The sequence below is a fragment of the Patagioenas fasciata genome, chromosome 2 (assembly GCF_037038585.1).
Source record: "Patagioenas fasciata isolate bPatFas1 chromosome 2, bPatFas1.hap1, whole genome shotgun sequence".
In the NCBI taxonomy this organism is placed as follows: Eukaryota; Metazoa; Chordata; class Aves; order Columbiformes; family Columbidae; genus Patagioenas; species Patagioenas fasciata.
In genome coordinates, this window is record NC_092521.1 from 23491588 (window position 1) to 23516244 (window position 24657).

Consider the following 24657-nt stretch of genomic DNA (forward strand, 5'->3'; position numbering starts at 1 on the left):
CCCAGGGAGGTTGTGGAGTCTCCTACTCCTTCTCCTTCTCCCTCTCTGGAGACATTCAAAACCCACCTGCACGCTTTCTTGTGTAACCTCATCCAGGTGTTCCTGGTCCGGCAGGGGGATTGGACTAGATGATTTTTTGAGGTCCCTTCCAATCCCTAACATTCTGTGATTCTGTGAGATCAACCATTGCACCTAAACAGTATTGTGTCAGATTTTCTACCTTATGTTTCTATCTATAATTATTGAAATGCATATACTCTTACCTGTTTGTTTCACTGCAGGTAGTGCGTTCAGGTTTTATATCAAGGAAAAGATTTTCCATTATGCCAAATGAAGAAGACTCTGTGTTTGAGAAAATAAGAGGACTTGTGATTAATTTATTTCAGATACTGTCTCTCAAAATCAGTTTTCCGGGAATAATAAAACTGTTGTTGAAACCTTGGATTAGAAGGGCAAAAAAAAATTCTTCAGTGTAATTCCTCTGCCTTGTTCTTCATGGTATTTACAACTGTGGCAAGCCAGTTTGAATGGGTGCTGAGAATCTGGCAGTATCTTGCACACGTGCTTTTTTGGCTTTTTTTCCTCCAGATTGAAATCATTGGGGCAGAAAGGGGTGGGTTAATTAGAAATGGGGCTACAATGTTATGGGAGGAAAAAGTATTTATGTATCAGTTTATAATGTTTCTGTATTGGTGTAATTATTGCCGTGGCTGAGCTGGTTCTTGCCACCCAGACATTGTGTGGAAAAGGCACCTATTTCCTATGATCGTTCCCCTTCCCAGGATGGGTCATTCCTTTCAAGCAAAACGAACTGTGGTGCCCTGGTTGCCCTCTTGAGGTACCACCAGTGCTGATTCAAAAGCTGCTAGGCTTGGGAGAGTGGAGGTAATGGTGTGCTCGCTGGCACAGTGAGGGGAGGGCTGCCAGTTGAATGTATTTAACTGTGCATCAGAAATTGAGCTGTTTTAGCTGTGACATAGGAATAAGAAGGTTCCTGAGGTAGCTGCATAAGGTAGACACACCATTAACCACATCACTGCGTCATTTGCTACTGCAGGAGGACTAAAGTGCCAAATCCACGATACTCCATCCCAGCCTTGAAGTAGCTTAGATTCTTCTTACTCTCCTTGCTGTGAAAGGCCGGATCAGGTGTGAGTAAAGAATCAGCAAGTGAGCGAGGGGAAAAAAAAAAAGCCATACTAATGTTTTTGAGGAAGTTGAACAACTTCAGTTTTGTTTCTTTGTGTGGCTTTGGTTGGTTTGGGTTTTGTTGTTGTCGTTTTGTTTGTGGTTTGTTGGTTTTTTTGGGGGGAGGGTGAGTTGTTGTTTGTTACATTTTGGGGTTTTGGTTGGGTTTATTTTGTGGGTTTGTTTTGTTTTTTAATTCCCTGTTTACCTATCCTCACAAAACCTCCAGGTTTTGATTTTTTTTACCTTGCTGGTTTTTGTGGTGGTGTGGATTAGCACACACAGCAGTGTCAGAAATATAGCCCCCTGAGAGGCAGAGTTTTGACAACTTCGTGGTGTTTGCTTCCTTTACTTAACAAAAAGTCAACTGGTAACACTTTTTGAGGGTTTTTTAATGTAAATCAGTGACCTGATTCTGTTCATTAAAGCTGTTTCCCCTTCTGCTCGGTTGTTGTCCCACCTGTCCCGGTTCTGTGCCTCTCTCGCTGTTCGTTCCCGCTGCCGGGGAGCCGAGGGGCCGGGGGTTCTGGATGCCCCGTTACCGCCCGAGCGAGCTTTGTACAGTTCATCGCCCCCACTGCTGGCGGTCCGCAGGCCGGCGGGGGAAGCGATTCGAAGCACAAGGCCGGGTTGCAAACAGCCTTTCGGAGCCGGCGGAGGCCGCGCCCCACCCACCCCGGCTCCGGGGCGGCGGCAGCTCCGCGACGAGCAGCCGCCTCCCCGCCCGGGACCGGCCCTCTCGCCGCTGCCCGCCGGCCTGCGGCCCACGGGAGGCGCCCCCAGGGCTCTGGGCGGGTGGTGTTGCGCCTCCACCTCCGGCCGGGGCAGCGCTGGCGGGAGCAGCGGCCCGGGCTCTCAGTGGCAGCATCTGAGGCTGCGGCGGGGTCTGCCCTGCGCTGCGGCCGGAGCGAGACCCCGGCCCAGAGCGCCCGGCGGCGGCCTCCGCCCAGCAGGGGGCGCGCGCGGCCTCTCCGCCGCTCCTCTCTCTCCAAGCTCGCGCGCCCGCCCGACCCCCCGCGCCCTCCGTGTGCCGAGCGGCTGGAGCAGGTACCGCGGGGCAGGGTCCGTCCGTGAGGAGAGGGGCCGTGTCCGTTTATCCGTGGGGAGAGAGGACGAGCCTGTCTGTCCGTGGGGAGAAGGGCCGTGTCCGTTTGTCCGTGGGGAAAGGGGCCGTTGTCTGTCAGTCGGTGTGTGAGGAAGCGGGGCGATGCCGGTGGGTCGGTGTGTGGGGGGAGGGCGGTGTCGGTCTGTCTATGAGGGGCGGGGAGGGCGCTGTCCGCCCCCCGCTGTGTGTGGCGGGCCCGGGCCCTGCCGAGCGCTGCCTGCCCGCGGCGGAGCGGAGCGAGGGGTGAGGGGCAGCGTCGGGGGCGGCAGCGGAACCGGCACCACCCGTCCCGGTGCCGTGACATCCCCGCCGGAGCGGCGGTGGGGAGCGGACCGCTGCGGCGCTGCCCCCAGGCCAGCGGCTCCGGTGTGCGGCCGCTCGGCGAGGAGCGGGGCCCAGCGCGGCACCGGGAGGGCCCGGCCGTGCCAGGCACTGCGAGCGACGACAAAGGCGACAGGGGGCCTGGCGGTGCCCGGCGCTGGTGAGCTGCGGCGCAGTCGATGCTGTTGTGGTGGGAGAACAGAAGGTGCATGGCCGGGCTGTGTCCCGGGAGGGGAGGGACACGGTGACAGGAGAGCGGCTGCCCTCCTGGCAGGAAGGCAGTAAGTGTGCAGCCCCTGTGGCGTGCTGCTGTGCAAAACTATGAAGTCAAACTAAAAGGCTGCTTGTTTGTTGTTGGTTTTTTTTTGGTTTTGTTTTTGGGCTTTTTTTTCCCAGAAGAGCTTTTTTTTTTTTTTTTTATCCTGTCCTCAAGATTGTCTTTGGTGTAGTAATTACTGGTCTTAAGGGAAATGGAATACTTCTCTTTTTTTTTTTTTTTTACTTTTCCTAGACAACACTAAAGTTTTTCATCAATTGCTACAAAGGAAATTTTTGTTGTACTGAAAAGATAAGGAACACACCAAAACTGTGTAAGGGATGGGGAGGTAACTAGAGACAAAGTATGGTGACTAATATTGAAAAGAAAATGCATCAAATTTGAGATGCTAAAATTAGTTATTTGAAGACGTGTCTTGAGACCAATCTTATCCAATAAAAAACATGATGTAGCAATTAAAACTTCACTATTTTAATTTGGTAGTGATGAGGAGTTGGGATGCATTGGCAATATAGAAGATTACAGTACTATGCAGAAAGAACTGGGTGATCCTGAGAACTAGAGAACGAAATAAGTACAGTAACCATTTAAAGAACAAGGGTTTGCAGTAGCAAACTTGTAAGCAGACAATGTACAGAAGAAATTCTTACCAGTTGAAACCAAGACAAAACCAAAGTATGTGTTAGGTAGTTATAAGGTATGCAGTTGTGAAAAAATTGAATGCCAACCTATGATGATCCAGGAAAAGAAGTTATTATTATGCATGAACAAAACTTTAGAATACTCTGTATACAGTTAATCATTATTAGGTAAAAAGATAAAGTGGAACAGATGCTGGAAGATGTGCCTAGGACAGGTAGGGATATTAAGAGTCTGTTGAAAGAAGCATTTGGCTTTTTTAATTTTGCAGAATAAAGGCCTTTTTTGCTTTCTATTGAACCAGCAAGGTAAACACTGTGAAGGGAATAAATTGAGCTAAATAATTTTGTTGAAACATTAATAATTTAACATATATTTTAATATTAATAATATATTAAAATTTCTGACTGTTGGGGAGCACTCCTTTTCAGGAGCAGCCTTCCAAAAGGTCAAGAAGGAGCAAAAACCCATCACTTTTTATATGGAATGTGGCTGATTTGTAAAAGTGATGCTTTTGTTTGCTGCAGCAGGGGACTAAGCTTGGTATTATCTGTAGACTTTAGATCTCTTTTTCTTTTTTGTTTGTTTGTAAAATAGATTATTATCAAGAAACTGTTAACTGTGTTTTTTATAAAGGAAATATTTATAGTAAGGTTTGTAGTCTGAACAGTAGGATTAGTGACAATCAGAAAATGACACGGGCTAGTTGAACAGCAAGTATTGGAGAGTAAGCCGAGTGGAAGGCTGAGGTGTGGTATGTGTATCTGCTGTCTCCTTACCAGAGGAATGTTGGTTGCCTCTGCAAGAGGGGGCTATAAAAATCGGTTCTGATCTGTGCTCAGTGATAGGTTTCCTCTCTGCAGTTTCTGGTATCCTTCATTTAGAGTTGCCTCTTTGGAAAGAGTGAGGGATCCGAAGTGATGCCTTAAGCTGACTGTATTATCTCACCTCATAATCTTGAGCTGTTCATTTCTGAATGCTTGAAGTCCTCATCTGCATCTCAGGACCTGAGATACCTGGTTATTCAAGGAGTGAACTACTGGTGGCTCTTGTAGGGATCTGGGCATGCTGGAATTTTGAGGGCTCATTCTCCTTTCTTTTGATCAGTCTGTCAGTTGGTTGCTTCCCACATGATCTCAGTTGTGGACACTCTACTTCCAGATGGGTCAGGTAATAAGCATATAAAATATTTTAGAGAGTACTAATTTATACATATTATGTTAAATACATGGTCCTTGATGCATTCAGCTTTCCATGGAGACCATTCATAGCATGCTGTTAGTGCAGAGGACACGGTGAGGGGCCTGTCTTGAATGCATGGGCCTGCCTGTTCCACCCAATTTCGACTATTATTGTTTACTGAGATTCTACCATCACCAAAGTAAAGATCAGAAATACTGAAATGTTCAGATTCATTGTGGTTTGCTTTACTATTTAAATATGGTACTTAACTAAATGCATGGGGAAAAGTTTTATCTCATATAGTACCTCATTGAAGCCATATCTGTACTTACAGAACTTAGATTCTGGCTTTAGTTCATGTGTCAACACCTTTCCAAGAGGCATTTCTTTCTTTTACTGTATCGATAAAATTTCAATTGACTAAGTGGAACAGAACTACTTAAACACCAGTTTTGTCATTCAGCAGATTTCTCACATCCAAGTAATGCAGCTATATCAGCTGAATTTTATAACATAAACTTAAAGGAATAAATCTTATGATGTTCATAGATGGGGTTATATTCTCTAGCATGCTCAAGACCTCTTGCAGTGTCAGATCAGCATAATTGATAGTGACAGAAAAAGGGCAGCAGGACATTTCAAGGAAGGCTTCTGGTGTATGGCTTTCCCATGGATGGTATAGAATGCTTGTCTTTCTTCTTCACCTTGACATTTTTTGTGCAGAGAAGCACAAAAACTGTCCTTGTTGAATGTTAGTATGTTAGGGACTTGTTCTGCCTGAGTTTGGATACATTTTTAGAGGTTTGCTAAGGCTTATGATAAGCTGAGCTTTTACTAAAGTTTACTGGGTAGGATTGTAGATGCAGGTAATGTGATTTATACAGTCTACTTGGATTTTCAGGAAGCATTAGGAGAAAAAGTACCCTACCAGAGGCTTTCGAGGAAACTGGGTACTTATAGCATAAAGGATTTATGTGCAGAAAGAGTTGACTTGAAAAATTGAAAAGAGGGCAAAAATAAAATGCCAAGAAAAGGAAGGGAACAGAAAGATGGCACATGAGCTCCAGTCTGCACAAAGGTAAGATGATGATATCTTGAGTAGAATAATCTAAACCATGTTTACATGATGCTGAACTCAACAACTGGCAGCCACCACCCAAGAAAAAGCTCTTGGAGTCACCATTGACAGTTCCCTGAAAACTTCAGCTCAGTGTGCCGTGGTAGCTGGACACCCAGGAAAATGGTGACTGTCCCTATGTTGTGTGTGTGGTTCTGTTCTCTGCGTTTAAAGGAAAATGCAGCAGGTTAGAGAAGGGCAACCTAAAGGGCCAATGGGATCAGCTTCCTTATGAAGAAAGGCTGCAAAGCCAGGATCACCCACATGAGAGGTGAGATGACTGGGCCACAACCAAGACTTATGAAACAAAGGCAGTGGGTTAAGATGAGAGTTACTTGTCCAATCTTGCAGCACTAGAATGGGGGTTGCTTACTGGAGCTGGTGGGAGGGCAGTTTCAGATGGATATAGGGAGATGACAGGGAGCTGTGGAGGCAGAGTGTGTGGGCAGGTTGAGGAAGAGATTAGAAAAACTCATGGACAAAAGATCCATTGAGGGGCTGCTAAAAAGACTGGTCAGGGAGGTCCCCAGTGTAACAGAAGTGGCTGCTGGGATGTGTTTGAGGATTGGGCTGCAGAAATAAGCCATACCTTTGTGCTTTCCTGAAAAAGGATCTCTGATTGCCATTGTTGAAAGCAGAGTGCTGGGCAAGCTGGATCAATCTAATTCAGGACTGCAATTTTTGTGAACTTATAATCAGTCTTTCAGAGGAAGAATTTTGGGTCTACCAGGTTCTGTTCTAGATTCTGAATTGTTAGCATTTCCATGAACCGCCTAGAAAAGGCAGCGAGCAACAAGATGGTAGTGTTTGCTGATGACATGGGTAGTAAAAAGATAAGGTCAATTATGAAAAGCTGCTGAAGGGTTGTAAGACTGAGTAACTGGATAATATGATGTAATGGCACACAAAATTCAGTGTAGGCAGAGTGATTCAGATAGCATAAGAAGAACCCTAACCTCCCATATGAAATACTGGACTCTCAGTAATGAGTGGTATTTTGTAGTTATGATGAATTGTTCCTTGAAAATGTAACCACAATGCTCAGCAACAGTCAAAAAGGTAAAAAAGATAGTAAATATTATTGGGAAACAAGTAGAGAACAAAACGAAGAATCTTGTCATGGCACTCTGCATGGTTCACCTTGAACACCCTGCGTGGTATTACTGTTTGTTGTGTGGACACTAGCTTTCACATTGAATATCAGTTCTTTTACAGACAAGTGTAAAAGTTTACTAAGTCATCTAAAGGTGAAAATTTTCCCTGTACAGGCGATGTCGTTTGTTTCTAGGCTTAGCAGGATCCATTGAACGCAATGAGTAAACATCAGTCGAGCTACCTCACCCTCAGGTTCCATAATTACAATTTCAAATCCATTTCACATTTTTCCAACCATCTTCCATTACATTTTTCGTCAATTCCATCCCCTGGGCAGATCAGGACCTTAAGGGTGGTTTCCCTGATTCTTCTCAGACTTCCAAGTTGTCAAGTTGTCAAGGCAGTTATCCTTGGAATCTGCAGACTGCTAATTTACCCCCTTCAGTCCCTTAAGACGCATGTTGGGCAGACACTACTATTATGGGTTTGCTTAGATGGAGACATTTTTTGAGCCTAAGCATGGCGAAGTGACTATTCATGAAAAATAGCATCTATCTATCTGTCTGTCTGTCTGCCTATCTATCTGTCTAATTAGAAATACAACTTCAATAGTTTTAGCATTTTGTCTTACCATGTCACATAATGTGATCAAACATGATACAATTAAACATTGAGTCATGCTGTATTGATGAAAATTTAGAATATTTGAAAGAAGTAAATAGATCAGTTAACTGTTTGGCTTTGATGAACTAGTTTAATGATTTACTGTGTGAACATGAAAATCCTGAGCAGAAATGTCTGTAGTCAGCAGTCATTGTAAGAATCATGTGTCTCACAGCATTAGTTGTGTTGTCATTGCTATTATTTGTTGATATGAAATAAATTAATGAACAAGCAGAGCAAAATTTTATGTTAAAGGTAGCCAAACATACAGTTACATATCAAATTTAGGAAATACTTGCTTTTAAGTGACCTGCTTCTCTTTACCAGACATTAAACTGGATTAAACTAAGGCCATGTCATCAAGGTCATATATGGCTAAGAGCATATAAGGTATTATATACATTATAAGAAATAAATAAAATATGGACTGTATAATAATAAGCAGTTTAGTGACAGGTTCTTGGTTCTTAGAGTTTGCTTTATTGCTGGAATAAAGCTGAGTAAGCTCTGACTTCTGATAATTCCTGCTGGATAAAGGAAGTTTATTCTGTTAAGTAAACTTATAATCTCAGATTTCTTGTTTGTCTAGGTAAGGACTGGGTTTTTTGGGTGTGCTTGGGGTGTTTTTAGTTTAGTTCTTTGCTTGTTTGTTTGATTTTTCTTTAAGAACCAGGCATAAATGCCTACGTTTTTAAAGGAAATACCTGGGCCTTCAGAACCCAAGCCCCATGCTGAGGTCCTCATTTCACTAATACAGGGCCAGAGCTTAAACAAGATTGCTGTTTGTACCACACGGGAATAGCAGGTTGGATTTCAGAATTCTTTTTTATGGAGTTTTATAAAATCTTATTTTCAACCCGTCCATCATTTCCTTCTCAGGAAAACAGAGCACTACAAAACGTAGGTATAGTGAGTGGTGCGTGTGACTCCAGGGTTGCTGGAGCGGGACAGGACTTTGCGAGCCCAGGCGGTGGCACTGTCCCTCCAGACACGGGAGCTCTGCCCCCCGCCCCGCCCCGTGCTCCTCCGACAAACGCTGCTGCAAGGTCTGCAGCAACTTGGAACAGAAACACTTCATCAGGAGTGGAACGGGTTCTCTCTCGTCTGTTAAAACAAACAAACAAAACTAACAAAAACAACAAACAAACAGCATACAAAAACCCCCACAAAAACAAGCAAATAAACCAACAACAAAACCATATGCGATGATGACCTTCAGTATTTTCTTGACCAACATACATGAGCACCCTAAATGTTCCCAGCAGAAACAAAGAAGGAATTTGAATAAAAGTTTGTGAAGAGGTTAATAATTATGACCAATGTGATTCAATAACTTTCTATAAAAGTAGATGTATTCAAACTGACCACAAGGATCAGGGAAGTAATGCAGTTATTTATTGATTTACGTGAGCCGTTTGTGGGGAATTAACATTACAGATTATTTGAAGACATTTGTAAATTGCCTTTTTTCCGAAATAGTTCTTTTGTAGAAGGTGAAAAATGAGTAAGGTTCGAAAATACTTAAATGTGTATTTCATAGAAGTTAAGTGCACTGAAACATGTAATGAAACTCAATTACCAGTTAAGTGTAGTAAGGATAAAATGTTTGTGAATCTGCTTGTCAATAAGTGTTTTAAAAGATGGTCACTTTCCTATAATTCCCTTATTTTGTGTACATAAGGTATGTATCTGGGGAAGCATTCTGCAATCCTGGATTGGCATTTGAGATCCTGTTTATTTTTTATTTTGTAATGTTGACATACTGTACAGTGATGAGCAAAGCTCTCATTGTCTGCTGATCCATAAAAGAACATCAGGTTATTCTAATGTTTTCATAAAGCCCTTTATAGCCTGTACATGCAGAGCACTATGTATATGCAGGGCCCCAAAGTTTCTGCTTACAGGATGGTCCTGATGTCAGGTGAATATACCTGTGTGTCTCGTGTCTGCAGCAGGGAGTGGAAATGACTGAAAACAAATGGCATAAATAATGTTCTTATATTACCACTTACCCGTGTGTCTGTTTAGAGACACGAAAGGAGAGGTAAGTCTTATGAACCTGCTATGATACCTTGAATCCAGGAACTGTTGAAAAAATAATTAAAGTTAGGAAGGGAAAATGATGCAAAATACAGCTGTGTGTAAAACAGACCATGCTGTACTGAATCTAAGCTGCTGCTTTTAGCAGCAGATCGTCTTAGTAGAGCAATAAAACTGTTCCATTTGAACTGAATAGATAAATGGTTTTAATAGAAGATACAGAGCTCTCAGTGGAACGTGATATAGATAATGAGGTTCTTTCCTAAACAGAAATGACAATGATCATATTATTTTTAGTAAATATTAACATATATTCAGTTAAATGACTTCTCAGTAATTTACATGTACATACAAGTGTGCATGAAAACTTACCAAGGAATATCTCCCGCAGCCTACCTAGAAAGGGAAAGAGAATAATGTTGTTTGGTTTATATTTCAACATCTGATCGTTGTTCAGAGGATACACAAGCAAGTTCATGTGGTTTTAGGTTTTTTTAATTATTAAATTACACCTTTTAAAAAATTTTATATATCCAAAGAGAGCTTGTGTTCACATAGTGTTTTGAAGGGAACAATCCCATTTGACCAGGAAACTTCGCCTTTGGAGATCATGGCCTTACAGTTTATGCAAAGTACTGGAATGTTTCCCATTCCTTTAAAGACTGAAGAGGCAGAGCTCTGTGAGCTGCTGCCACTGAACTGCTCTCCAAGTGCATTACAGAAGGAGGAAGCTGTTTGCTACCGGGGGGCTGGCAAATGTAGATTTAACAAGTAATGCATATTATGTATTTTGCTGGCACAGGGTGGGGAATGTTTCTTTTTCTTGCTTTCGTTTCAGTTTCCATTTCTTGGTGGTGGCAGTTTCTCTAGTGGTAGTCTGACTGATGCTTAGCTTCTGAGTGTCAAAGTGTGTGTCAATATTGAGAAGTCTCAAGTACTGAGCAATCTGATATTGTTTCATTGTCCTGACATGTTGTTTTAAAATAGGGACAATTAGTTAAGTTTTTCTGAATGTTCTTGGAAATACTGTAGTTTGCAGAACTGGTATATCCTATATAGCAGTGACTGGGTGATTAATTACAACTTGTCAGGTTCAGTAATATTTTTGTAGTGGAGAGACTAGTCTCATTAGTGATTCTGTCTCACAATCTAGCTGTTCTCTCCTTTTTCTGGAGCTATTTGGTAGCAGCTGAACTCACGGAGAAGGCAGAGACAGCAGCATATATTTGCTGTAAAATAAAATTGTCCTTGGTTAGTGCAAATTAAAGACTAGTTTTAGAAGCAACAGAACTTGCATTTAGCTCTATGGTTTGAATTATTCAAGCTCAGTCCTGGCTTCTGCAGGTGCGAACGTGTTATACAGCAGATCAGCATGTGACAGCAAGTGACCATTGCACTCAGTACAGTGAGAGGCAGATGACCTGATAAATAAAAGTAAATTATTCTTACATAAGCACTTAATATAAGTATTTCTCTTGAAAACAGAGCAGTTAGGTTAGATTTTTTTATCCTGTACTAGCGCACGTGTCATTGAAGAAATGGCTTATAGCATAATTTCTAAAATTATTAGTAAAAGTACCCTGTACTCAGGCTATATCTGTGTTGTATAAATTTAGGGAAAATCAATTATATTATGCCTTTCTAATAGGAATCCTTCTTGCTTGAGAGGACGTCTTTGAATTTACTTTTTTCACAAAAATAATTTTCTATCAAAGTACCAAGTTATTAACACCAAAACTTTTTTCTTAACAAAAGTATAATTTAAAAGATACGTTTTCAGTAGATAGTGGTGCATTTTTAGAAGCAGTCATTTTCTGAAGCAAATTAGATTTATTTGACTCCAGTCGTAGTAATTTATAGGGATATTCAGAATGCTCATTTTGCAGTACTGTGTACCAGCTTTTACGCAGGTTCAGAGTCATTATCTGTTTCACATTTCAGAAGTGATTTAAAGAGAATGGTTGTTGCTTTGGAATTTTGCTTCTAAGTCCACTGCATGAGATATTCATTACAGTAATAAGTTTTTTGATGCATACTGTGGACAGGAATGTAACCACAGTTTGTTTATTCAAAAATATCTAATTGTTGACTATTGTATTTTTTTTTCTGCATTTTTTTAGGAAATTTTGCTAAATTTGTTTAAATCTGAGGCAAGAACATATCATTTGGGGACTGGCATTTTAAAGATGATGTATAGTTCAACTTTGTATGTAGCTCGTGTTGGGCATAGGTTAGATAGCCATATGTGAAATAGAACTGTGTTTGTAGAAAAATCTTTTTAATCACAGGGATAAATCAAACCAGATGGACCAGACTTTTGTGTGTATGTGTGTGAATGCATTTCTGTAGCGCACAATCTTCAAACCTTGATGAGAAGGTTTTGTTGGGTTTTTTGCCTTTCTAACTGTGAAATACTAAGATTTCACTTTAGTCTTTTGCACTTCAGTGATCAATACTAGAAGATTCTAGCGATAAAAAATTCTGAATTAGAATTACTTCCAGTTGCACTTTCTGATAACTGCTAATCTTTGTGCTTCCTTTCCTGAGAAGATAAGAGGGTGACGGGGTTATTTCTGGTATTGTTAGCTAATGTTTCATCAGAGTTGTATGTGAAGTGATGGGGAATTCTGTAAGGCTTTACCAGATGTATATGTCTGGTATGAAAATATAAACATTAGTTTCCATTTAACAGAGTAAGCTGTACTGTTTGTCAAATAGCATACCTCTCTACCCATATAATATTCTGTTGTTGATTTATGTTAGGCCTTGTTTTATTAAACAGTTTTAAATGCTCAAATATTGTTTTACAAGCAAACCACGATATTTTTATCAAGTCCAAGTAGGGGTTTGTGCTGTTGATATGCTGTTACTATGGCTAATAATTGGAGGTTTTAAAATGATTTATGATCTTTCTTTAGGGAAGATTTAGTGCGGAACATAAAGGTCACAATCATATCATACAAAAACTGGGCCTGATGTTTTTCTCAGCAAAGATTGGACTAGCAGAGTCGAATAAGCAGTCTCGTATCATTTACAATATGGGTGGGAAATGGGCAAGAAAATTGAAATTGCTGTCAGCTGGGAATCCTGGCTTTGCAACATCCAGGGGTTTTGTAACGTACGCATTGGAAGTACAAATAAGTATGTTGTCCTTTCTTTTTGTCTGGGTTTATAAGAAAACTGTTAGTGCCCTAAATTACACTGGTCTTGCATGAAGTGTTTTACGGTACCTCAGCAAACTGGCCTTTTGCTATTGGAGATGGTTGTGGAAAAAACTGCTTGAGCCAATGATATACCATCACGTGCTTAAAAACATACTTGCAGCCTAGGGGAATGTACTCTGCTTAAAATCATTCCTTATACAGATACCAGAATGTAGAAGTTATTCCTATCGCTTTCTCTTCTGTATCCAAGAAAGAAAAAAGTTGTGCATTCCTGCACTGGGAAACTAGGCAGTGTTGATACATGTAGCAGAATTTGTCCAGATAGCAAATACAAACCAGTGAAGTTTAAATATGATTTATTAACCTCAGCAGCCCCAAATGCTACAGCTGTTAATCAGACCAGTGTGTAAACATTTTTGAATTACTTCTGTAGGTACTTTGATCTTGAATTTGAGCTAAAACATGGGGGAAAAGCTGTAAAATATAGACATTATAAACTCTCAGAAAAGGAGAGGTTTTAAATCAAATTCTTTGGCTACTGGCCATGTTTCCATTCTCCCAGCTGAATGAGTGCGCTGGTGTGGAAGGATACCTTATATAGATGAGAAAATCTAAATCTGCATATAGTAGTCTTAATAAGAGGTTCAGATAGTTAATCAGAATGCTGCTGCATCATGAGCCCACTATACAAAGCCTAGACAAGTGAAAGATACTGTTTCAAGTGAAGTTTCAGTTCAGTGTCCATTCAAAACTTATCTAGTAAAATCCTTTTCCATCCTGCTACTCGAACTGTCATGTCTGTATTAAGTTTTCTTCTAAGGATTTTTAATGTTGTTTTTTGCTTGGTTTGTGGGTTTTTTGATTTGTTTTGTTGTGGTGGTTTGAGTTTTGTTTTTTTTTTGCATCCATGCTCAGGCAATGTAAAGCTTTGCTGTCCAGTCTCCTAGATGTTTTCATTTCTTCTTACCATTGCCTCATGCACATTTTATCATCCTCTTGCATAGTCATTCTGTGTTTTTCTTATTGTTTTCAAGTCATCTCTTCTGTGTCCTGTAAGCACACAGTGTCATTATGCCCTCATTATTTGACTCATTCTTAAAATATTCTTCTACATAACTTAAATCATATTTCTTGAAATATTCTGTGTCAAGAAATCTATGGTGAAACAACACTTACTTTTCTCTTTTGGGTCCTGATGCGGAAAAATACTTAATCCCTTATTTAGTATTAAGCCAAAGAAACTACATTTGTGCTTCTCCGTATTGGGGTTCTGGTTGAACCCACAATAGCTCTGTACTTGATTTTATGATTGTCCTCCTTGTACCCACTTCCAGTTTTCACTTTCAGGTGAGTAATTTCGCATACTGCCGTCAGTTTTCCATGGTTCCTATTGCTATTCTTGTTTGTTCAGTAGTTTGTGTATCTATGGCACCGTAAAAATAATGTTCTGCGAAGAGTATTGAAAAATATGTTTCTTGAAGAATTAAGGAATTAGGAACCAAGCATTTTCAGCAACTCACTACTTTGTGTATCACATTTCAAATTCAGATGGTGAAAATCCTGCTGGGGTAGCTTTGCTTATAGCTAGTAAGAATTGCCATTAGTGTCACTATATCAGTTAACTGAATTGTTCATAGTTTCCTGATTTAAGAAAGGTGGTTCTTCTCCTTTCTTTTAGTTTTGATTTACAGTGTTTTGCCCTTTAATATCAATACTACTACATGTGGTCTCCTCCTAGGTGAAAGCTAATCTCCTGTATTGTATTTGTGATGCTGATCTTATCAGTTTTCTGTAATAACAAAGCTTTGCTGCTGTTTCCAGAGGTGTAGTACTAAAAGGAGCTCTTTCCTTATTACCAGAAGGGAATGCAGCACGCAAAGTTAATATGTAGGACAGGAAGATTTCAGAGTTGGTTTATAAGCTAGTTTGCATTCTCATTTGGGAACCTGAGCAGTCTACTGAATATTTGCATTGTATTTCTTTGCCTGGTTTCACCATAATTTCTTTCCACTTTTACTTGCAGGTTAGTCACCTTCTCCAGAGAGAATCAGAACAATGTCCTACGTTTTTGTAAACGACTCTTCCCAGACGAATGTGCCGCTGCTGCAGGCTTGCATTGATGGAGATTTTAACTATTCCAAACGACTGTTAGAGAGTGGTTTCGACCCAAATATTCGTGACAGCCGAGGCCGAACTGGCCTTCACCTTGCTGCAGCCAGAGGAAATGTAGATATTTGTCAACTCTTACATAAATTTGGTGCTGACCTACTAGCCACTGATTACCAAGGTAACACAGCCCTTCACCTGTGTGGGCATGTGGATACCATCCAGTTCCTCGTTTCTAATGGACTTAAAATTGATATTTGGTAAGTCACTTTTTCTTTTTTTTTTTTTTTTTTTTACAGCACATACTTTATAATATATTACTCCTCTGTCACCAGAACCTCGCATATAAATCTACTGTTGCTGAAATGCTGTATTTGGTGCAGTTCAGCTTGAAGGCAGGAAAGCAAGAGGCCACTTCTGCTGGTCTGTGCAACGAGCAAAGGAAATAAAAATAGCAGCTGCTGGTGTGGGCTGCTGTGTCTAATTCCGCCTCACTGATGACATTGCTATCCTGGTTTGGCCAGACAGCCAGGTGTGGGTGGTTGGCACCAAAGAAAAAATCACATTGACTACTTTAAAAGAATTTTCTCCACCACAGTTCTATTGTTTTAGTTTTTTTACTGCATAAGACAAAGAAAACACAGTATGTGTGTGTGTCGGTTGATTCCCATACTCCTTTGGTAACAGTGCTTCCATTCAGTGTTTTCCCCCTCCCTCAAAGTCTGTGACTCAGTCCTTCTTTTAAATATTGTATATTCTTTCCTTCTGGCTTCCAGCAGCTGTCAGATGCCAGTGCTCAGATGTAAGCTCTCAAGTTACAAAATAACTATCTGTTTCATTGCAGTAACTGAATTATTTTGTTTGTGGCACTTTCTGTATATTCACAACACATGCGAAAACCAGCAGTAACTGCAAAACCTCTGAGTTTTTTAATCTGTGCCTTTTCCGCCTGTCCCTCATTAATATTTTAAACTCAGCAAAACTAGTTATTGGCAGACTGGGTTGTGGGTTGTGGGTTAGGTTTTGGGGTTTTTTCCTGATTTCAAACAACTTTGGTGAAAATCCCTAGTTCGAAGGCAGATCTGGTCCTATTCAGTATTATTTTAATAGCAGCAGAGGGACCATCTGTATTTTATTCCATTTTTGCCTGGTGTCCAAATACCCACATGGAAAAGGAACTGTGAGGAGCCAGATTGCACAATTCCTTCTTGAAGTTAAGCTTAATCTTAAACATTGCCATAAATCTACCTTTTATTGTTTGTTATAACACCCAGAGGTTCCAATTAGATTAGAGTAATAGGAATTTTTATTTTATTTAGAGTAAAAAGAGTTGTGCTATTTCAAACCTAAATATACTAATTTTCTTCTTAACCATTTATGCTATAGCTTGTATAGACAGGAATTTCCTACTGTCTGATATAATGTAAAATAATTCAGAGGACTTACTAAATTGTAATGTGTATGCTAGGTTGTCTTGTTACAAAATTTCTGTATTACAAGTTAATTTTTTTTCTCGTGTGCTTTTTTGGGGATATTTTAGCAACCACCAAGGTGCAACACCGCTTGTTCTTGCGAAACGAAGGGGTGTGAATAAAGATGTGATTAGACTGCTGGAATCTTTAGAGGAGCAAGAGGTGAAAGGATTTAACAGAGGAGCTCACTCAAAGCTGGAAACGATGCAAACTGCTGAAAGCGAAAGGTATTTACAAAAAAAAAAATTACTAGGAGAAGTAATTTTTATGGCTTTTAGATTTTTGTGATTGACTTGTTTAGTACTCAAAACAGATAATATAGAATTTCTCCTGGTATTATGCAACCAAACCAAAACCAAATCTTAAATTTTGGAAAAATCTCTTTAAACAGGTCAAGGGTAAGAAAAAAGAATGTCTTCTATTGAGATTTTCATTTTATGGTGGATATTTTAAAAAATAGTTACTCATTTTCCGTTACAGGCTCCCCAAAATAAATATTCTACCACTTACCACAAAGCCAAAGGGAAAATGGAGTGAAATGCAAAATGCCGGTATCACAGGCTAACCTAACATCCTTTTGATAAGAGATGAATTGTCTATGCCAAGAACAGATAGCAGAGTTTTCATCTATCTGACTGGAATAAAGGATTTGATACAGTGCTGTATGTGAAAAATTTCTATCGGTAGTAGTCCTGGAAAAGATGGAGGATAAAATAAGAATTTAGTGGTGGCTAAAGAGGCAGTTGAAGGGGAACCCAATATTTCAGGAAAATTGCTGACAATTTCAGGGAAAGTATTGGGCTAGAGGGAACTTACTAATAAATTCCTAAAAGTCTAGTTCTGGGACTCTCCTTACCTATAAGTTTCATAAATGATACTGGTACAGAAAGTAGTAACACAAAATGCAAATTCATTTACCTAAAGCTGTGTGCTATAAAATGGAAGTTCCTCAAGGGCATAGATATTCCCGCTACATAAAGAAAACTCTCATTGCCTTTCTGAAAAGCAATGGTAACTCCTGCTGTGTAGTACATTTTGTAATGTTGTTTAGTCCCATTCAAAAAAAGAAGAATTTATCCCTTAAAAAGTGTGGAGAAGCATTACTTCGGTGTCTCCTTGTAAAAGGAGTCAACTAGAGCTTGTTTTAGCCTGGCAGAGTGAAGTCTGAGAGGTGTGCTCTTGCTGACAAGAAATACTGGTTTCGAGCAATGCGAAATAACTGTTTAAGACAAAAGCTGGTAGTAAGAGCCAAAGGATATAGATAAACCACAAATATTCTTTGTTTGAAAATTGGGAGTGTTTTTTTACAATGGGCTTCCAAGACAGCCTTCTTGTAGGATGCAGATGAGGCAAGAAGCCGTGCAAGTTTCAAAGGAGGCTCATTCTCCTGCAGAAACCCCTGAATTGCCAGTAAACATGACAGAACTTGGGACTGAGGTTAATGATGCAAGAGATCTTTCCAGTACTGTTTTGTATTTTAATTGATATTGGAAACAGGGTATCAGTGTTGTTTGGAATACTTGCTCTTATACTGAATTTATTCAAATTTGTGATCATGAGCTGTCATTGCTAGAACATTCTATCACAAAAGACAGGGAGTTTTGTTACGTAATTGTTCAGTTCGTGCCAAAATGAACACAGCCTTCACTGTAAATGCAAATTAAACTGTGTAGGTGGAGTTGTTATCTAAGTTTAGTAAACAGAAAAGGTGAAACCAACACAAATACAGAAATCGTGCAAAATACTCCAGTGAGCAGATTAGAAGCCTCTTCTTGTACATCAGGTTACCCCACTCATCAACAGAGCCTGTTTTGAGCCCTGAAATGGAAAATCTAATATTATTCTCAAAATGACATGGATATAAATTACGAGAATTTGTGCATATTACCTTTCTGACAACTAAATTTTATTGAAAGTTACTTGTCACACAGAAATGCATTTATGCTGTTTAAACATATGCACTAACAGCTCAGCCCCATTTAAATTCTGATTTTTTATTTGCTAATGTCTCTTTAATGAACATAGCTTCCTTTCTGTTATTTGACCTTCATAAATGTTATATTGTTTGCTTTGGCAAGGAAGTCAGCAACTCTCCTTGGGGAGAGGCAGAGCGACATAAACAGTGCACTACCCAGCTTGTTTGTGAACATGTCTAAAATGTCTGAAATACATTATTTTAAAAATAACAAATAACAGATGCCTAGAGCAGGAAAAGCAGGTGAATTTGTGCACTGTTTGTTTTGTAAATAAATAATGTCTTTGCAAGGGTTGGCTTTTCAGACCTCCACAGTTTCACTCCTCCCTCTTAGTATTATTTTCACATTTTAGAGACACTCAGATTAATGTCTCCTGTCCTCTCCCCTGCAACTCTCTTACATTATGTATGAACCTGTGGAGAAATAATGGTTGCTCTTCTGAAAACAGACTCTGACTTAAGTTTTCTGCTCCTTATTCCCTACAGTTGCTGCCGCTCTGGGAGCAGAGGCCAAAGCTAGGTTCTTGAGTCATATTTATTTTCTCTGGCTTTGCACTCCCCCAGTGAGGAGGCAGAGCTCGCTCTGTCCGTCTTTCAGCACAGACTGTCTGTCCATCTGCACAGCCCAGCATGACCTGTGACTGTGCCCACAAGTGTGTCCAAACGTGACACAAACTCTTCTGTAGGGAGCATTGCTGCATTACCGTTTCTTAAGCAGCTGTAATTTGTAGTAAGAAAAAATATCTTAAATAACATTGACTTTAATTGGGTTGTAATATAAAGTAGCGAAAGTGTTTTCTATGTACCCTTTTCTATTTAATAAGCAAGCATGTGATCTTTTCACTGAAATGGCATTGCACTTTTATTTAACCTCTCTATGGTTATGCATTAACTAGTTAGTACTTATTGAGTAGCTCTGTTGTACACCAATTGGCTGTCTTTTATGAAACCCTTTGTTTTGCTTGGGAAATCATAATAAGCAAGGAAGACAACTAAAACCTGCAGCTATGGACAAGCAAAAATATCTTTACAACAAGGTAGATATTTAAAAAACAAAAGAGACAAGCTGTTTAATAGACAATTTCTGAAATATTCTGCATGTGATGCTGCAATGTTTCAGCAAGCTATGGCAGTTCAGGCTAATTATTCTTCAGTGAGTGTACTTCCTAAGAAAAAATACCATACGAATAGTGTGAAGTGTTCCCATGGTGTAATCTTAGAAGAGAAATTCATAAATGAGACTTGTTTTCTGATAGCAACAATTTTTCGATGTATTCTTGCCACCCTGAACAATAGCATTGCTACAATTAGTTTTGACTTAGAAATCACTTTTACTTGAAATGTGTTCTATTATTATTGCTGTAAGAGATATCTAGCAATATGGTAACTGAAAACAATCAGCAGGGAGGAAAAAAATTGTTTTTTCTCTGCTTACCTTCTGGTGTTCACATCATTGTGTACGTAGTTGGTTTCACCATTTCCTTTCCCTGCTTGTCAGAGCCTGACCCTGTAAACACCTGTATATGTAATTTCACTCAAGTGAGAAGTAATAGGACTGTGTAGATGGTTAGAATTTTACATAAGTGAAATCAAGTGATGAGAAAGTTTTCCTATTCTTCATGAAGTTTTTCATATAGCAACAGAGAAAGTTTCCTGTTACAAATTAATTGTGAAACCAGCGAAATTGGGAGAATACTACAAGAAGCATGCAGTATTTGAAACAACTTACATTTTTTTGGCAAGACGACTTTGTCATTCTAATTTCATATTTGTTTATCATTTAAAAGAGAGAGTTCCAGTCCCTAATTTATAGTCAGACAATTTAAGGGGACCTGATGGATTGGTAGTGGAATGTTAAAACATCAGAGCAGTTGCTAAACACCATATGCCAGAAAATACAGCAATACCGACTTGTCTTGAAGATCAGAAAGTTTCTGAACTTGTTAACCAAATTTATGGTCTTCTGTGATATGCTAGCGAAGAAGTCTCTGTAACAAAGACACACAGGAGAGTAGTAAAGTTCACTACAGAGTTCAGAATCTATATTAGTTAAAGTTTCCATTTTATTCATCAGAGTTTATTTTTAAGTCGCAATTTGTTCTTTTATTCATAAGAGCTATGCCCCTTGAAGTTTTTGCTTATGCTTCATTAAATTTTGCTAAGCCATATTTAGTAGGAATGATGAGGACTGACATTTGAAGGCTTCCAGGTGGCGATCCTGCAAACTCACTACAGTTATACAGATAAAAATATCATTCCCTTTACACAGGTTAATAAAATATTGTTTCAACTAACTTAAGTTTAGAGTTAGGAGTCTTTTCCTGATCTGCTTTGTCTTGATTTAGTGAAGGCAATGGTGTAAATCTGCAGGTGGGTTCAGTTTTTAATTTGGAATGTTTCGGTTGCTCTTAGTAGGATTACTGTCATACTTAAAGGTACATTCTTTTGCTCTGATGTATTTTTAACTTTAATCCTTCGTAGTGCGATGGAAAGCCATTCCCTCCTTAATCCAAACCTACAGCAAGGCGAAGGAGTTCTTTCAAGTTTCCGCACAACGTGGCAAGAGTTTGTTGAAGACCTGGGCTTCTGGAGGGTGCTGCTCCTCATCATTGTCATTGCTCTTCTCTCGCTCGGGATAGCCTACTATGTTAGTGGAGTGCTTCCTTTTGTAGAAAACCAGCCTGAACTGGTGCACTGAAGAAAATGCAAAGAAGTGCACCGTGCTTTTCCCTGTTCTGATCTTGTTTTGAGCTTTTGGAATTATTCTGTTGGTGCAGGCAGTGGCAGATGTATATACTGTTTGCCTTTTGTACGTATTAACCCCTTTGAAAGAGCGATTCATTCATTTCAAGTAAAACACTAAATTCTAAAGCATTTCTGAGCTACCTCTGACTTGACTTGCAAGCAAGATGAGAAGATAATCCTCTCTGTTGATAAAATATTATGATTAGAAAAGGCCTTTCATTATGAATATTAAATTCCTGGGCGTGAAAAATGTATCCTGTTACAGAACCAAATTTCGTTTCTTTTCCCTGTGAAGAGACGTAAATCCACTGTTGCATTTTTTTGTGTGTGCTTCAGTTGAAAGAGAATTATTCTTTTAAATGTTCTCCTCAGGAAATCTGAATAATATAATAATGCATTCTGATATATTGACAGTAATAAGCTACAACTTCATAGTTGTTTTAGTACCTCCCCATAGTTTCATATCTGCTAGTTTATAAAAGGAATGATAAATAGTTCAAGTTTTGCTATGTCTTTAATGTATAGATCACTCCTTTATTAGGTTATATTACTGTTTCTTCCCCGGCTGAATTTGATGTTGTTAATACCTGCCTGAAGTAAATTTTGTAGAACAAAGCAGTTTCTTATGCTTTGGAAGTAAACTTGTTTCAGCCTTGGGCTGAAAATTTTGCTTTTTTGTTGAAAAATTACTAAGCTAACCTTTCTTTGCAAGAGTGGTTACACAGTGATTTAGGTGTTGTGCTCTGTATTTAATAATTCTGTAAGGCCATTGTCTTTGTGAAATATGTCATGAAGGATAACTTCCTCCCACAGGGACCAGGCTGCACTATGTAATTATATCATTTTTACGTTTGTGGCAAGGACTTGATTCAATAGAACTCCTTTCTAGAATTGTTTTCCGTTTCAGTTGTTTTCAAACAGCACTTCCAGGCTTATGAATTATTTCCTGAGTATGCAGAATAAAAGTATGTAAAATGTTAATATTTAGGAACATTATCTGAAATGAATTTTTGACCCATTCTGTACTTAACTGTGAAGTCCTCTTTGTAAATAACATAGGGATGTGAATCAGTTAAAATTCTCTTTTACGAAGGCTAGAAAGGTACTACATAGTAAGTTGGAGGTTTTCAAAGAAAACATTCTCTCCTTCCATGCTGATTAGACATCTAACTCCTTCCGTTACCATTGTCTTGAAAATCCCAAACAAAATAAATTCTGCAAACCTAATGAATACTTTTTTTACTTAGCTGATCCTAAACTGTTACTAAATAACATGAAGCTTTTATAAAATTATAAATTACAATAAGTATTGATAGAAGTAACCTACATCTCTGTTCTGTTACCATGTATATTTTTCCTTCTTGTTTATGGGTTTGAGTGAAGAGGGTTGTTGGCTATGTTATGAGGTGTGATATGTGCCTCACTAAACTGGGCCATATTCTAAACTGTATCTGAATAATTCTTGTTCTGATTTCTTAAGTAAGAGGTTGATGAAATGATACTTTTCTAGCAGCTGCAATGCTGCAGAAAGGAGAACTGCTTAAAAAAAAAAAAAGAACAAAACAAAAAAAGAGAGCAGACTTCTGAATATTTCAATTATTGTACATCTGTTTGTGAACAGAGACATAAACTCATACCTAAATTACATTTACTTCCCTAAGTAAGTACTTTTCTGTTAGTAATACTCTGTATCTTCAATAATCATGTTGTTTTTCAGTATGTTTTATCTGCATAATTTGTAATTGTATTCTCAGTATGGGTGAATGCCATGAATAAATATATGTAGTAAATATGTTTGGGTTTATTATTACATTAGTGCAGCAGTAATGATAATACCCCATTTTACTGAGGTTTTTTGTTTGTTGTGCATTGGTAATGAGCTTTTCCAAAGTGAGGATGTTCCTTCCATGAGAATGGAAACCATGCTGTTAGTATAAATGAGGTTTTAGAACACAGTTTCTTCAGATTTGTCTATTTTCAGTCTTGTTACTAAATCGCAGTTGCTGTCTATCTGTCCATCTCTCTCTTATCTAAGATTTCGGGTATGGAGCATGTGATCTAGAGATCTAAGGTTGCTTTTAAGGGGGTACAAAATATAAGCAAGAAAACCAAGCTTGAGCCTTAACTAGCCTTTCCTACTTTGTTGTACAGGGGCATGCATAAGCAGTTTAACAAGCACACATTGAAAAAGTTTGAAAAATCATGTGTGTGTTCCAAATTAACGTATATCACTTTTTAAACTCAAAGAAATCCAAAGCACTGTTTGAACTTCACTGTGTAACAACTGCTACTCTGAAATAAGGACATGATAAATGTCTGACTAAAAGAGGAGTTTGTTCTGCATATACCTCTGTTATTGAAAAAGGACAGCTGTGCCTTTCAATATATCAATAAACATTAATGACTTCCTTTTCAAACTTTGATTCTAAAGAATGAATTTGCTTCCTGTACACTAGATTTCAAGGAATACAATCTGTTTTATGAGAACAGAAAGAGGACTTTAGCCTGCTTCCTCTTGAAGCTGTTGTCATAGGGAGTTTCACTGTTTCAACACAATTACATAAATAGGTTTAGATTGTCTACAGGTCAATAAGATTTTTTATCATTATTATTATTGCAGTGGTGTCTGGATACCTTGATCCAGGGACTCCATTTTGCTGGGTGCTCTTCAGATCCAAGACAGATTGTTGTCTCAAGCTGTTCTCAGACTAATGAGATAAAACAGAATGAGGAAGTGAGAGAGAAAACAATCGTGGAAGGATGAAGTGATTTTTTCCAGTGTCATGAAACAACTTGGTTGACAAGAGAGTGCAAAGTAAACCGCAGTGTAGAATGAATGCACATGGGCTACTCTGCAGTGGGCTAGCCCTGTGCTCACGTTTACTCTGTGGCAAGATCACCCCTATCTTACCTTGCAGTAACTTGTTCATGTGCCATTTAATTTTTATCTTCAAGGGCTTCTGTTGAACTCATATTGCTAGTTTGCTTTGTAGAAGGGGATGATCTGTTGTGTGACTATCATGGGTAGCTGTTGTTTCTGGTTGCCACCATACAACAGGTATTTCATTACTGGACATCATCTGGCATTGTGAGGGTGTATCATTGTGGAAAGCTCATATGAGGGAAAGAACATGGTTTCACTTTAAAGTATTGAAACAGCAGATCTAGGCAGCTGATCAGAGTTTGACTTTAGCATGAGTCAACCAATTTCTCTGGCTATTTTTCTTAAGTAAGTAAAAATAATCAACTCACCAGTGTATTGTAGATGGGCTAGTTAGCTAGGTAGCTCTCTTTCTAATCAAAATATGTTGGTCATAATATGGTAGAAAAATGCGAAGTAAATAATTTGTCCAGAAATTAAATAGCAGCATTTTGAAGTGGTACTAGTAAGTACTAATTGCAAGCGAAAACTCTCCTCCAAACTCAAAAAAAAAAAGGTAATATTGTCTGTTGTCATATTCAGAATTTTCAGAAGTCTGGCATGTATTTAAACATTACCCAAAGTTGACTTTTAACAACTGATTTCTTCCTCAGCTGACACACAAGTAACTTGTTTCTGAAGCCAGTA

The 24657-nt window shown here is 39.1% G+C and overlaps 2 protein-coding genes across 3 annotated transcripts in view; both read left to right on the top strand.

Annotated features, from left to right (window-relative positions):
- SNX31 (sorting nexin 31) overlaps positions 1-1304 on the top strand; it is a 32322-nt gene extending 31018 nt beyond the window's left edge. Inside the window, 1 exon segment of the mRNA XM_071803903.1 lies at positions 282-1304. Within this exon segment, the coding sequence (XP_071660004.1) occupies positions 282-476 (195 nt within the window). The 3' untranslated portion in view covers positions 477-1304.
- Positions 1305-2095: 791 nt separating this feature from the next.
- On the top strand, positions 2096-22881 carry ANKRD46 (ankyrin repeat domain 46). Of its 2 annotated transcripts, none has more exons than XM_065831903.2 (4): positions 2096-2235; positions 14815-15157; positions 16438-16596; positions 20826-22881. In XM_065831903.2, the coding sequence occupies exons 2-4, from the start codon at positions 14847-14849 to the stop codon at positions 21040-21042; spliced, it is 687 nt and encodes a 228-aa protein (XP_065687975.1). In that variant the 5' UTR covers positions 2096-2235; positions 14815-14846; the 3' UTR covers positions 21043-22881. The 2 variants fall into 2 exon arrangements, with proteins under 2 accessions (XP_065687975.1, XP_065687976.1); XM_065831904.2 differs by lacking the exon at positions 2096-2235 and adding an exon at positions 2259-2375.
- Positions 22882-24657: the final 1776 nt, after the last annotated feature.

What these genes read in the sequence shown, in the direction of transcription:
- ANKRD46 (XM_065831903.2), top strand. Translation starts at nt 14,847, where the DNA reads ATGTCCTACGTTTTTGTAAACGACTCTTCCCAGACGAATGTGCCGCTG. An exon ending in GGACTTAAAATTGATATTTG is followed by an intron (nt 15,158 to 16,437) that starts GTAAGTCACTTT and finishes GGGATATTTTAG; the next exon opens with CAACCACCAAGGTGCAACAC. An exon ending in CAAACTGCTGAAAGCGAAAG is followed by an intron (nt 16,597 to 20,825) that starts GTATTTACAAAA and finishes AATCCTTCGTAG; the next exon opens with TGCGATGGAAAGCCATTCCC.